The sequence below is a fragment of the Theropithecus gelada genome, chromosome 6 (assembly GCF_003255815.1).
Source record: "Theropithecus gelada isolate Dixy chromosome 6, Tgel_1.0, whole genome shotgun sequence".
NCBI classification, from domain to species: domain Eukaryota; kingdom Metazoa; phylum Chordata; class Mammalia; order Primates; family Cercopithecidae; genus Theropithecus; species Theropithecus gelada.
Genome location: NC_037673.1, coordinates 37,080,278 through 37,096,348, shown reverse-complemented (window position 1 = coordinate 37,096,348; position 16,071 = coordinate 37,080,278). Strand labels below are relative to the sequence as shown.

At 40.3% G+C, this 16,071-nt stretch overlaps 1 protein-coding gene across 3 annotated transcripts in view; it reads right to left on the bottom strand.

Annotated features, from left to right (window-relative positions):
* Positions 1-16,071, bottom strand: part of WDR70 (WD repeat domain 70) — a 360,510-nt gene that overhangs the window by 283,809 nt on the left and 60,630 nt on the right. For all 3 annotated transcript variants that reach the window (XM_025388244.1, XM_025388245.1, XM_025388246.1), the window contains one exon: positions 15,364-15,497. In XM_025388244.1, the coding sequence (XP_025244029.1) occupies positions 15,364-15,497 (134 nt within the window). The remainder of the gene's footprint in view (positions 1-15,363; positions 15,498-16,071) is intronic.

Here is a 16,071-nt window from a genome sequence, read left to right as displayed (position 1 = left end):
TTAGGAAAGCACCTCCCAGAAAGACTGCAACAGCTTCATGTGAAACTACCCAGCAACCATGAAGCCCAGGGATGGTTCGCTCTCAAAGCAGCAAGGATGCCCTTATGGAAGCAGTTGTCACAAAAATTAGGCAGCAGGCACAAAAAACAATGTGGAAGAGATAATATAGGGTAAATAAAACAAAGCTATATAGTCATAAACCTACTATCTTTCCTAAAAACACAGCATACAGGCCGGGCGCGGTAGCTCACGCCTGTAATCCCAGCACTTTGGGAGGCTGAGGCGGGCGGATCACGAGGTCAGGAGATTGAGACCATCCTGGCTAACACGATGAAACCCCATCTCCACTAAAAATACAAAAATTTAGCCGGGTGTGGTGGCGAGCACCTGTAGTCCCAGCTACTGGGGAGGCTGAGGCAGGAGAACAGCGTGAACCCAGGAGGCGGAGCTTGCAGAGAGCCAAGATCACGTCACTGCACTGCAGCCTGGGTGACAGAGCAAGACTCAGTCTCAAAAAAACAACAAAAACACAGCATCCATCACATAGAGGAGAGACCCACACACATACACACACACGGATTACTCTCAGCCCTAGCTCCCTCAAACTTCCTAAGATCATAGGTACATTCCACTGGCCACAAGCAGTGAGTTTAAGAAGGTAAGGAGATACAAGAAGAATCTTTTCAGCCTGTATCTCACCAGGCAGAGAGAGTAAATAAGAAGAGTAAAATAATATGGGATTGTGAAGAGCTTTTACAATAGGGTCAGCAAACTTTATGTGAAGGGCCAGATAAATATTTTAAACTTTGCAAGCCATATATGATCTCTGTATCATATTCTTCTTTATTGTTCTGGGGTTTGTTTCACAACTCTTTAAAATTGTAAAAATCATTCTTAGTTCAAGTGCCATACAAAAACAAGCCATGGACTAGAGTTCGGCCACTGGCCACAGTCTGTACTGTTTTAAGATATAAAAGACAAAGAATATAGTGGTGGAATTTTTTTAAAGGAAAAAGAACATATTATCAGACTGTTATTTTGTGCCAAAAAAATTTCAAGAAAACATGTGTCATCATTATATACAAAGCTGTAATAAATAAACTTGTTCCTGGTTATTTCCACATATGTGGATACATCTGTCAGAGGAATTCCTAAAAGTGGATTACTTGGTCAAAGGGTATATGCATTTGTAATAGAAGAGAATGCCAAATTGCCCTCTATAAGATGGTGCCAATTTACACTCCCACCATGCCTGATAGTACTTGTTTCTCCAAATCTTGCCATCATAGTTTACAGTTCACATCAGAATAAGATACACTGGCTGGGTGCGGTGGCTCACGGCTGTAATCCCAGCACTTTGGGAGGCCAAGGCGGGTGGATCACTTGAGGTCAGCAATTGAAAACCAGCCTGGCCAACATGGTGAAACTCCATCTCTACTAAAAATCCAAAAATTAGCCAGGCATGGTGATGCATGCCTGAATTCCCAGCTACTTGGAAGGCTGAGGCATGAGAATCGCTTGAACCCAGGAGGTGAAGGTTGCAGTGTGACAAGATCGCGCCACTGCACTCCAGCCCAGATGTCAGAGCGAGACTCTGTCTCAAAAAAAAAGAAAGACATTATCAAATTGTTATGCAGAAAAAAAAAGTCTGGTCATTTATACCCCGACCTTAGCCTTCTCACATTGAATAGTATATGTTCTCTTCACTTTTGCCAATCTTACAGGTAATAAATAGTACCTCTCACTGGCACTTTAATGTTTCCTTCTTTATTAATGAAGCTGAATATCTTTATGTTTATTGACTATTTGTATTTCTTGAAGCTGAATATCTTTATGTTTATTGACTATTTGTATTTCTTCTGCTGTTACCTATTAATTCATTTCCTTTGGCTAGTATTAGTTTTCAAATACCCCTTGCTTTATTTACAGAAACTGTATTATGGATAGTAGCCCAGTGCTTTCAATCTGTGTTACAATTTTTTGTTTATAATTTGTCTTACAATTTTGTTTTTGATGTCCTTTGTTTTCTTAAGTGTAAAATATCTTTTTAAATTGTAAAAGTAATTCATGCTGTTTTGTTACGTCATATAAAAATATAACATGAAAGTTCACCAATACCCCCACATAATACACTTCCATTTCTAGGACATAACCTCTCAAACTTTCCCTAGTAACTAAAAAATACAAATACATAAATTACATATTACAAAAGTGGATTTCTTTTTTAAACTAATTTCTATTTAACAAATATTTATGGAACTCTTTCTATCTAAGCCACAGACTGGAATATTTGTGACATACACATCTTATAAAGAACTTTATCAACCAATCCAAGAAAAGCAACCCAGTTTTTAAAATGGGCAAAAATTTTTGAACAGTTGTTTCATCAAAGAAGACATATAAGCTCAATATCACTAATCATCAGGGAAATTCAAATTAAAACCCAATAACATATCACTACATACCCAATTGAGTGGCTAAAATCTAACATACTGACAGTACCAAGTGTAGATAAGGATATGAAGTAACTACAATACACACTGCCTCTAAGAAAGCAAAATGATAGGGCACTTTTAAAAAGTCGGGCAGTTTCCTATAAAGTTAACACTCACATACCATATGACAAAGCAAATCACACTTAGGTATTCACCCAGGGAAATAAAAACACCTATCTACAAAAATGACCTATACAGGAGTATTTATAGAAGCTTTATTCCTTATACCTAAAAACTGGAAGTAAGTCAAATGTCTATCAACTGGTAAAGAGATAAACAAACTGTATGCAACATAGTCATACAAAAGAGTACTACACAGCTATAAAAGGGAACAAAACTACTGACAGAGGCAAAATCAGATCAGTGGTTACCTGGGGGTCAGAAGGAGGGACTGACTGCAAAGAGGCTAGAGGGAACTTTGGAGGATAATCATAGTGTATGACTATGACTGTATGCATTTCTCAAAATTCATAGAACTGTACAAATAAAAAGAATAAAGTTTACGAAATGTAAATTATACCTGAATAAATGTCACTTTTAAAAAGTTCATTAAAAGAGTAGAAAATTAGTAAAGTGAATTGGCTTAAGTTTTCACAAATTGTAGCAAAAAAAAAAAAAAAAAAAAGATACAGAGAACCGAACCAGAGAGAGAAAAAGGGAAATGGAGAATAGATAACAGAGAGCCAAAGCTAAATAGCCTATACTCCCAAAAAACAAATCACGGCCAGCACGGTGGCTCACGCCTGTAATCTCAGCACTTTGGGAGGCCAAGGCAGGTGGATCACTTGAGGTCAGGAGCGCAATACCAGTCTGGCCAACATGGTGAAACCCTGTCTCTACTAAAAATACAAAAATTAGCCAGGAGTGGTGGTGTGCCTTAATCCTAGCTCCTCAGGAGGCTGAGGTAGAAGAAATCACTTGAACCTGGGAGGCAGAGGTTACAATGAACCACGATCGTGCTACTTCACTCCAGCCTGGGTGACAGAGCTAGACGAGAGAGAAAGAGAGAGAGAGAGAGGAAAAGAAAAGAAAAGAAAACAAAAGAAAAGAAAACAAAAGAAATAGGACAGGTGACAGTCTGAAATAGTAGTCTGATTTTTCAGAGGTAAAATGCAATGTTAGAATACTAAGAAAAACTCAGAAATGGGAAGTAATACTTGAAAGAGATGAGAGATATCAAATTAAGAATCTGTGCACTGAAATTCCTTCATATCAAATAAATACTAGGTGAGTTATGATCTACCGAATGCTTTACTACATGCCAGGCACTGTGCCATATACTTTATGATGTATATACTATTTCATTTAATCATCAATCAGAACACCAAAAAACTTGTATTATTAATTCTATTTTACAGGCAAGGAAAACAAGGGTTAAAGTGATTAAAATGACATGCCTAAAGTCATACAGCAAACGAACAAGCCAAGACATAATTCAAATTCAGACTTTTATGAGTCAGAATCCATGCTCATATCCACTATGCACATTAAGTCTATAGTTATACTTAGTTGTAGAATTAAATTTTACATAAACTAATATGCTATAAAAAAGAAAGGAGGAAAAATACTTCAGTGAAAATCTAAGAGAGTAATCTTCCCCTCATCCCACTAAAACTGATAGTTATGGCACAAACTCAGTTAAATTAGCAGAGAAGACAGTGTATAACACCTAATCACTAGAGCACTGACTCATGCATTCTGATTTCCAGTAACAGAAATTTTTAAATTTCAGAATCTAGGATTGACACAGAAATGCAAAACAGTAGGTATCTGTCTTTTCTTTTTTTATTTATTTGAACTCTGAAACTCTTTAATCAAGTAACTGTTCATACAGAGCAAGAACTACAAGTACCATTTGAATAGATGAAAATCCGCTCACTGGGAATCACTTTTAATATAAAATGAATGGGAATCATAAGATGCAATAAAACTCACTAATCAATCATCTTGAGAATACATATTTTTGTTTTTTAAAAAAGCTAAACAGATCAGCCTTAAGCCTGTAACTCAAGGTGTCACCTACAGTGCAGAGCCAGTGATTTCAAAAACTGTTCCTTACTTGCCCTGAACTGATAGGGTTTAAGCCAAAGATTTCAGATATTCCAGAAAAAGAAATCCTTATGCTTCCTTTCTTTTCAAAAAGGTGGGTACATCTTGCTGAAAATAGTCTTCTGCTCTGTTTCTCAACAGAAAATTACCGAAAAAAATATGAAACACTATTATTGTAGGACTTATTTAATGAATAATAAGTTCCAAGTATATCCCAAACACTGTTTTAGGTGCTGGAATAGAAGTAAACAAATGTGAAAAACACATCATTTCGGATGGTTGTAAAGCGCTATAAAAGAAATAAATCAGGGTAATGCGTAGAGTGGGTGGCAGTGGAGCTACTTTTGACAGGATGGTGAGGAAAGGTCTCTCTGAGGAGCTGACATTTGAGCTGAGACATGACCCAAGAGAAGATCACTGGATCTTAATAAGATAAAATTTTTAAATTATGTAACTTGATGACAGTTATAGAGGGAAGCAAAAACCAGGAAATTAAGTAAAAGGCTATTATAGATAGTTTACATAATTTTACCATGAAAATGTCAAAGAGAAGGAAAAATATATTCAGGTAAATAATGCATATCAAATAATAAACTGTGCTTTCCCACATACCTCTTCACATCATATTAAAGCTTTCTGTTGATGCACATGGATAACAACTCCACAACAAGCCAACAACATCTTCTCCACTTAATAAACCACAAAAAAAAAGCCCACCACCACCAGGACTATCCTGACATCCACAAGAATGACTTGTGATCGCATTAACCCACTACATTTACAACTGAAGCCATCTTTTTTTTTTTCTGTCTTTTTTGAGAGAGTCTCACTCTGTCACACAGGCTGGAGCGCAGTAGTGCAATCTCGGCTCACTGCAACCTCCGCCTCCTGGGTTCAAGTGATTCTCCTGCCTCAGTCTCCCGAGTAACTGGGATTACAGGCATGCGCCATCACATCTGGCTAAATTTTGGATTTTTAGTAGAGACGGGGTTTCATCATGTTGACCAGGCTGGTCTCCAACTCCTGATCTCAAGTGATCCACCCGCCTTGGCCTCCCAAAGTGCTGGGATTACAGGTGTGGGCCTACACCCGGCCAACTGAGGGTATCTTTTTTTTTTGAGACAAAGTCTCCCTCTGTCACCCAGGCTGGAGTGCAGTGGCGCAATCTCGGCTCACTGCGACCTCTGTCTCCTGGGTTCAAGCAATTCTCCTGCCTCGGCCAGGCGCGGTGGCTCAAGCCTGTAATCCCAGCACTTTGGGAGGCCGAGACGGGTGGATCACGAGGTCAGGAGATCGAGACCATCCTGGCTAACCCGGTGAAACCCTGTCTCTACTAAAAAATCCAAAAAACTAGCCAGGCGAGGTGGTGGGCACCTGTAGTCCCAGCTACTCGGGAGGCTGAGGCAGGAGAATGGTGTAAACCTGGGAGGCGGAGCTTGCAGTGAGCTGAGATCTGGCCACTGCACTCCAGCCTGGGCGACAGAGCGAGACTCTGTCTCAAAAAAAAAAAAAAGAAAAAAAAAAATTCTCCTGCCTCAGCCTCTTGTGTACCTCCAAAAATATTTTATGTGTATATAAGCAAGTACTATATGCTATTTTTTCCAAGTTTTTATTAAACTATATACTATCCTATAGTATGCTTTCTTCATTTAATATATTTTAAAGATTGTCTTAAAATTTAATCTTTTCTTGATGCCTTAGCTCAGTGTTTCGCAAATTCAAGTAATAAACACCTTCCTTTTATGGGAAAATATGTTTAGAGATCACTTTGTGATGATATAAATTATTTTTATTATAACGTTACTTAAGTATGAGTATATAAGTAGACTCCTTGTGCTTACCAAGCTACATAAATATCTAAAACTGAAAAATAAAAAATAAATTCGAATTTGGCTGGGCGCAGTGGCTCACACCTGTAATCCCAGTACTTTGGGAGGCCAAGGCAGGCGGATCACGAGGTCAGGAGTTCAAGAGCAGCCTGACCAACATGGTGAAACCCCATCTCTACTAAAAATACAAAAATTAACTGGACGTGGTGGCAGGTGCCTGCAAGCCCACCTACTCAGGAGGTTGAGGCAGGAGAATTGCTTGAAACAGGAAGGTGGAGGTTGCAGTGAGCCAAGATTGCACCACAGGACTCCAGCCTGGGAAACAAGAGTGAAACTCCATCTCAAAAAAAAAACAATTTAACAGTAAATACTAATCACTTCACATGCACAGAAACAACTATCATCAAAAAGAAAGTAACAAACGTTGACAAGAATGTAGAAAAACTGGAACCTTTATATATTGCTAGTGGGAATGTAAAATGGTACAGCCATTTTGGAAAAGAGTTTGTAGGTTTATTAATATGTTAATCATAAATTTACCATATGACCTAGCAATTACAAACCTAAGTATCTGCCTAAGAGAGATGGAAGCATGAGAACACAGAGTACCTAGCTATTTTTTAAATGAGTGGAAGATAAGAAATTCTTAACTTGGGCTACGTAAGTGATCCAAAAACTCTTAATATTGTATGAAAACTTTTATTCTATCTATATCTTTTTTTGCATAGAAGGTATATCCAAGGGGTCTGTGATCTCAAAGATTCTGATTTTTGAACCTACTCATATAATTATGAATCTACTACTGAAAATCTGAGGCAACAGAGAAAGTGAAAGGGAACTGACTAGCAGACTAGTTTAGAGAAAATACAGTACTAATTTTCAGTAAATGGGACCAGAGAAAGTAATCTTTGTGGGTAATATAGGAATAATACAGATCAGTGACCAAAAGATGTGGGGGAATTTAGCTGAGTTATAGGCATGTGTGGATTCTCACTTGGGTAAAAAATATAATTGAAAAGGTTAACAGATCAATGTCGGGCCAGGGCACGGTGGCTCACGCCTGTAATCCCAGCACTTTGGGAGGCCGAGGCAGGCAGATCACCTGAGGTCAGGAGTTCAAGACCAGCCTGGCCAACATGGTGAAACCCCGTCTCTACTAAAAATACAAAAAATTAGTCGGGCATGGTGGCATGTGCCTGTAATCCCAGTTCCTCAGGAGGCTGAGACAGGAGAATCGCTTTAACCTGGAAGGTGGAGGTTGCAGTGAGTCAAGATTGTGCCATTGCACTCCAGCTTGGGCAACATGAGAGAGACTTCATCTCAAAAAAATAAATAAATAAAAATAAAAATCAGTGTCAAAATAAAGAAAGGCTTCTAATGGCATACGAGAGTCTGACTCTCCCATATTCAGTTATCGACTGAATGAGAATTTACTGTACATTCACCAAATCTGCAATTGGCAAAACACAAGCAGCGATCATTAACATACACATTGGGTGTTACAATCAGAAACTAGAACAACGATCCAACAAAATAAGGAGAATAAAATTGAAAGGGAAAATAAATATACAAATACTTATGTTTCACTTTTTTTCTTTTTTCTTTTTTTTTTTTTTTTGTTGTTGTTGTTGTTGTTTAGATAGTGTCTCACTCTGTTGCCAGGCTGGAGTGCAGTGGCGCCATCTCAGCTCACTGCAACCTCTGCCTTGCGGGTTCAAGCAATTCTCCTGCCTCAGCCTCCTAAGTAGCTGGGACAACAGGCGCGTGCCACCACACCCAGCTAATTTCTGTATTTTTAGTAGAGACGGGGTTTCACCATGTTGGCCAGGATGGTCTTGATCTCTTCACCTAGTGACCCACCCACCTCGGCCTCCCAAAGTGTGGGGATTGCAGCCGTGAGCCACCGCACCCAGCCTCATTTTTTTCTTCATTTAAAAATCTATTTTAAACTTTAGTGAGTTTTTGGTAGTAGCATTCCTGTTTTTGAACTTAAGCCACATATTTTTATGTCTAGACCTTGTTACCTACCATAGTAGTTTGTGTGTGCTGGATTTGGCCACTTAAAGGCAGGCTCAAGATATGCACTATCCAATACAGCAACTACCTAGCCACGTGTAGATATTTACACTTTAATTAAAATTCAATTTTAAGAAATTTCAGTTCCTTAGAATTAGTTAACACGTTTCAAGTATTCAGTAACCCCATGTGACAAGTGACTACCATATTGGATGATACAGATATATAATATCTCCATTACCACTGAAAGTTATATTGGACAGCACTCTTAAACGACTGGAATCATCAAGTGATGACCCTTGGAATACTCAATCAAACAGAAATTACAGCTAGAAAATGATTTTATTTTCTTTCTTAACCAAAGATCAAAGGCATCAAATCAGACTTTACTGTCTTTTCTTGAAAAAAGTAGGCCAGGGGCAATGGCTCACATCTGTAATCCCAGCACTTTGGGAGGCCAAGACGGGCAGATCACCTGAGGTCGGGAGCTCAAGACCAGCCTGACCAACATGGAGAAATTCCGACTCTACTAAAAATACAAAATTAGCCAGGCGTGGTGGTGCATGTCTGTAATCCCAGCTACTCAAGAGGCTGAGGCAGGAGAATCGCTTGAATCTGGGAGGTGGAGGTTGCAGTGAGCCAAGATCACGCCATTGCACTCCAGCCTGGGCAACAAGAGCGAAACTGTCTCAAAAAAAAACAAAAAGAAAAAGAACATGTATACACTCACACTAACACACAGACACAGCCACACACACACACACACACACACATATATACACATACAGATAAATTTAACAAAGACCATTTGTGACCTGTAAAGCCTAAAATGCTATCTGGCCCTTTATCAAAAAAAAAACTTTGCCAACCCCTTGAACAATAAGTGTTTTCTTATAAATGAGTTCTATCTTTTAATTTGAATATCAAAATAAAAGACATTAAGAAAAACGCTGGGGCAGGTGCGGTAGCTCACGCCTGTAATTCCGTCACTTTGGGAGGCCAAGGCAGGCGGATCACCAGGTCAAGAGATCGAGACCATCCTGGCTAACATGGTGAAAACCCGTCTCTGTTAAAAATACAAAAAAAATTAGCCGGGCGCGGTGGCGGACGCCTGTAGTCCCAGCTACGCAGGAGGCTGAGGCAGGAGAATGGCGCGAACCAGGGAGGTGGAGCTTACAGTGAGCCGAGATCACACCACTGCACTCCAGCCTGGGTGACAGACCGAGACTCTGTCTCAAAAAAAAAAAAAAAAAAGAAAAATTCTGTAATGCTGAATTTAAATTGGAACACAGGTACAATTAACAATTCTTAAATTGCTTTACATGTATACTGAGGCCGAATAAGTAAGTAAATGGATAGTGGAAGCTAGGTGTCTCACCATTGGAAAGTCATGATACAGAAAAGCAGGAAGGTTAGAATAAATCAATATAGTACTGGATTAGAATTAGAAACATCAGCCGGGCGCGGTGGCTCACGCCTGTAATCCCAGCACTTTGGGAGGCCGAGGCGGGCGGATCACAAGGTCAGGAATTCGAGACCACGGTGAAACCCCGTCTCTACTAAAAATACAAAAAAATTAGCCGGGCGCAGTGGCGGGCGCCTGTAGTCCCAGCTACTTGGGAGGCTGAGGCAGGAGAATGGCAGGAACCCGGGAGGCGGAGCTTGCAGTGAGCCGAGATCGCGCCACTGCACTCCAGCCAGGGGAACAGAGCGAGACTCCGTCTCAAAAAAAAAAAAAAAAAAAAAAAAAAAGAATTAGAAACATCAGTATGAACTCATGTTCAGGTTAACATGGATGTAGAGAGATGCAAAAACAGTTAGAAACATACTATATACACAGGTTAGTATAATATATATGTATATATTTCCTAGCTGTGTCAGCTGAGTCAGCCTAAGAGCAGTGACATCCCAGGAGCAATGAGCATATTAAGAACCTAGATCTTCTAGAGTCAGAAATACCATTTGACTCAGCAATCCCATTACTGGGTATATACCCAAAGGATTACAAATCATTCTACTATAAAGACACAAGCACACATATGTTTATTGCAGTACTGTTCACAATAGCAAAGACTTGGAACCAACCCAAATGCCCATCAATGATAGACTGGATAAAGAAAATGTGGCACATATAAACCATGGAATACTATGCAGCCATAAAAAAAGATGAGTTCATGTCCTTTGCAGGGACATGGATGCAGCTGGAAACCATCATTCTCAGCAAACTTTCGCAAGAACAGAAAACCAAACACATGTTCCCACTCATAAATGGGAGTTGAACAATGGGAACACATGGACACAGGGAGGGGAACATCACACACCAGGGCCTTTCGGGGGGTGGGGGGCTGGGGGAGGGATAGCATTAGGAGAAACACCTATGTAGATGATGGGTTAATGGGTAGAGCAAACCACCATGGCACGTGTATACCTATGTAACAAACCTGCACATTCTGTACATGTATCCCAGAACTTAAAAGTATAGTAAAAATAATAATAATAATAATAAAGAATGAACCTAGATCTTACTTGCTAATATACTTCTCCTGGGGAAAAGAACTGATTCTAGAACTGAGGCAGGGAAAATACAAGCATCTATAGCCTGCAGCATTTTTTTTTTTTTTTTTTTTTTTTTTGAGACAATTTCACTCTTGTTGCCCAGGCTAGAGTGCAATGGCGCGGTATCAGCTCACTGCAACCTCCACCTTCCGGGTTCAAGTGATTCTCCTGTCTCAGCCTCCCAAGTAGCTGGGATTACAGGTGCCCACCAACATGCCCGGCTAAATTTTGTATTTTTAGTAGAGACGGGGTTTCACCATGTTGGCCAGGCTGGTCTTGAACTCCTGACCTCAGGTGATCCGCCCACCTCGGCCTCCCAAAGTGCTGGGATTACAGGCGTGAGCCACCGCGCCCGGCCTGGAGCATCTTGTAGTATCAAAACTTAAGGGAAGTATTTCCAAAAACAAAAGAAAGGACGCATGTCAGAGGAACACAAGACCAACCTAAAAGAGCTCCCAATCACCACAGTTTAAACAAGCTGAGCAACAAAATAAATACACAAGAATACCAAAAAGTTTCTTTAAATACCACTCACTCCAGGAAGTGGAGCTGAATTTTTCCACTGCCTCTAATTGGAGCAGTACTCAGTGGCTTGCAGCCAAAGAACAGTATATGGAAAGGAAAGGAAAAAGTAACTTTACCATGAAGAAGCTAAAAAAACATAATAGAAGTACCCCGATATGATGTAACAAGAAAGTCACTTCACCTCTATGATATTCTTCCCAAAGACTCATAATCTCAATCTAACCATGAGAAAAGCATCAGACAAAAGCAAACTGAGAGACATTCTACAAAATACCTGATCAATACCCCTCAAAACTGTCACGGTCATGAAAAACAATGAAAGACTGAGAAACTGTCAGGGACTGAACAAATATAAGGACCAAAGGTAATGTGGTATCTTGGAATCATTAGTGAAAAAAACAGTGAAATCCAAATAAAGTTTGGAGATTAATTAATAGTAACTAATGTTAGTTTCTTAATTGTGACAAATGGACCATGGTAAGATAAAATGTTAATCATAAAACTGTATGAAGTGTATGCATAAACTCTGTACTATCTTTGTAGCTTATCTATAAATTTTAAAGCATTCTGAAATTTAAAAGTTTACTAATATTTTGAAATTGAAACAGAAATATCAATGTGACCTTGTAATTTAAACATAGACACATATATGCATGAATACACATGCATCTGTATTTTCTACCTGTTTGCATCAAAAGGTCACAAGCAATGACATCCCAACATCAATGAGCATGCCTAGCAACCAGATTTGGTCTCTAAATATAATTCCCACAAAAAGAAAGGAGGGCTACTTGGGGAAATACTGATTCCAGGACTTGGAAATGAATGTAACAGGAAGCCTACATCATATTGTGACAGAAACCAAGTAAGTTTTAAAGACTAATAAGGTCATGTCAAAATTATACAGCAATCAAGGACTCCTACTAGACAAATCTAGGACAATTTAAACATCAAAAAGAATAATGACTGCAATTGACTGAAACATGAAAATTTTAAAATCATAAATACTGATACTCAAAAAAGAAACAGAAATCATCACCAACAACAGAAACAACTCATTTATCACCACCAGCCCTTAAGCTAAAAATGGGCCATTAAAGAAAAATAACTAAGCTTTTATCCTGCCTCTTCAGTAGTAACTGTATTTCAGGGTAACCAAATAACACCAGAAAATGAGGAAAAGTTTTTCTTTAAGAAGATGCCAGGAAATAAATGCAGATGAAATAACAGAATAAGAAAATCACCAATTTGTAGCCCTCAATGACATAACTGATTCAGGAAGAAGTCATCAATGGACACTAAGCTCATTAAGTGAAAGAATGATGAGTATCTGGATAGTTACATAGTACCAATCCATCTCTCCACAAAGTTCTTGTCTATCTCAAGTATAAAATATTAACTTTACAATGAAGGAATCAGATGTCACTACCTTAATCCAGGGATCTACCTTAATTTCTAGTCACTAACAGTGAAACAACTAGACAATACATGCCATCTGAAGTGATACAATATAATTATGATAAAGCCTTTGATATTCCATAGGAAATACTGGAGAGGAGACAAAGAAACAAGTTAAATCGGCCGGGCGCGGTGGCTCAAGCCTGTAATCCCAGCACTTTGGGAGGCCGAGACGGGTGGATCACGAGGTCAGGAGATCGAGACCATCCTGGCTAACACAGTGAAACCCCACCTCCACTAAAAAATACAAAAAACTAGCCGGGCGAGGTGGTGGGCGCCTGTAGTCCCAGCTACTCGGGAGGCTGAGGCAGGAGAATGGCGTAAACCCGGGAGGCGGAGCTTGCAGTGAGCTGAGATCCGGCCACTGCACTCCAGCCTGGGCAACAGAGCCAGACTCCGTCTCAGGGAAAAAAAAAAAAAGAAAGAAAGAAACAAGTTAAATCAGGAGTCCCCAAAGCCCAGACCATGGACTGGTATCAGTCCGTGGCCTATTAGGAACCAGATGCACGGCAGGTGTTGGGGGTGGTGAGCGAGCATTACCACCTGAGCTCCAGCTCTTGTCAGATAAACAATGGCATTCGATTCTCACAGGAGTGTGAACCCTACTGTGAACTGCGCTTGCGAGGGATTTCTAGGTTGCACAATCCTTATTAGAATCTAATGCCTGATGATCTGAGGTAGACCAGTTTTATCTAGAAACCACGCCACCACCCCGACCTCCACGCTACCCCCAGTCCATGGAAAAAATTGTCTTCCGCAAAACCAGGCACTGGTGCAAAAAAGGTTGGGGACCGCTGAGTTAAATGATACCATAAGAAAGCAATATGCCAAAAGATCAGATACAGTCAAAAACAGAAAAGAGAGTGGCTTATGGGCCAGGCCAGGCACGGTGGCTCATGTCTGTAATCCCAGCACTGTGGGAAGACGAGGCAGGTGGATTACTTGAGATCAGGAGCTTGAGACCACCCTGGACTACACGGTGAAACCCCATCTCTACCAAAAAAATACAAAACTTAGCCAGTCATGGTGGTGCACACCAACAGTTCCAGCTATTTGGGAGGCTGAGGTAGGAGGATGTCTTGAGCCCAGGAGGCAGAGGTTGCAGTGAGCCAAGATCTCACCACCGCACTCCAGCCTGGGCAAGAGTGCCAGACCCCGTCTCAAAAAAAGAAAAAAAAAAAAGGGCCGGGCGCAGTGGCTCAAGCCTGTAATCCCAGCACTTTGGGAGGCCGAGACGGGCGGATCACGAGGTCAGGAGATCGAGACCATCCTGGCTAACACGGTGAAACCCCGTCTCTACTAAAAAATACAAAAAACTAGCCGGGCGAGGTGGCGGGCGCCTGTAGTCCCAGCTACTCGGGAGGCTGAGACAGGAGAATGGCGTAAACCCAGGAGGCGGAGCTTGCAGTGAGCTGAGATCCGGCCACTGCACTCCAGCCTGGGCGACAGAGCAAGACTCCATCTCAAAAAAAAAAAAAAGAAAAAGAAAAAAAAAAAAGGAAAGACTGACTCATTGTAGCAACATGGAAGGCCCTTTCTAACAAAATGCTAGCTGCCATACCTAAACAGTACAAAATGGATTGGCACCTGGATAATGGCTTATGTTAACTTCTCATTTCTCAGGATTAATTGGAATGTTTTAAAACAAAGTATTTTTTCGTTTTTTAAATTTTTTTGTTTTGAGATGGAGTCTTGCTCTGTCACCCAGGATGGAGTGCAGTGGCGCAATCTTGGGTCACTGCAGCCTCCACCTCCTGGGTTCAAGTGATTCTCCTGCCTCAGCCTCCCAAGTAGCTGGGATTACAGGCATGAGCCACCATGTCTGGCTAGTTTTCATATTTTTAGTAGACATGGGGTTTCACCATGTTGGACAGGCTGGTCTCAAAACTCCTGACCTCAGGTGATCCGCCCACCTTGGCCTCCCAAAGTGCTGGGATTACAGGCGTGAGATACCACGCCCAATCTTTTGTAGTTTTTTTGAGACGGAGTCTCTCTCTGTTGCTGGGCTGGAGTGCAGTGGCGCAATCTCAGCTCACTGCAACTTCCACCTCACAGGCTAAAGCAATTCTCCTGCCTCAGCCTCCTGAGTAGCTGCATTACAGGCATGCACCACCATGCCCAGCTAATTTTTGTAATTTTAGTAGAGACAGGGTTTTGCCATGACGTCCGTTCTGGTCTTGAAATCCAGGCTTCAGGTGATCCGCCTGCCTCAGCTTTCTAAAGTTCTGGAATTACAAGCGTGAGCCACCGCACCCAACCTCAAACATTGGTTTATGAAACAAAAGAAATGTGAGGCTCATTTTACTTCATTTAAATTATGAAGGCAGTATATTTTGATACAAGTCATTGTAGATGGGATTCCAAAGCCAAAAGCACTGTCTTCCAATGTGAAGATATTAAGTAAATATGAAGATATTAAGTAAGCGAATACATACCACTCACAGGGCTGAAGGGATCGAAATGCCTTAAAAGAAGCATCCATTCCAGCAAAATCCCAAAACTTAACATCATAGTCATATCCTCCTGTCACCAAACGGGCACCTGAGGGATCCAGACCCAAAGCAGACACCTGGTTTTAAAAAAATAAAATAAAATTACTGGAGCAAAATGACATATGGTCATTTATAACCCCCATTTCTGTTCTTTAATCCCACCCCCTATGTTACAGGCCTTGAAAGCACAAACCACCAACTATTGTTACTTCTGAAAAGTGGGAATGGATGGTGCCTTCTATATTATTAGACTTTGTTACTGTATTAATTCTTTTGCAATAAAGAAAAACACTTTATTTGACAATTTTGTCCCAAATCATCAACCATGTACTCAGAATAGCTATCACTGCAATTCCATAAGATAAACTAAGTTGCCTTAGTGTACAAGTAGAAATCTTACAAATAATTACAATAATTCAGCATTTTCAATATACAATCTAAGGGAAACTTTTAAGATAGTTTAACCATAACCAGATGAAGACCATATGAATCTTAAATTACCAAAATGAGTAACACCAAGGGAGCTTTAAGGAATCTATTTACCAAAGTAGAACAAAGCAGAATTATCTGTTCCTTATGGTCAAATGGCTCGGTATATTCACCTTAAACAATTATTTTTAAAGCTGAATGTTTAAGTGACTAATCACATTA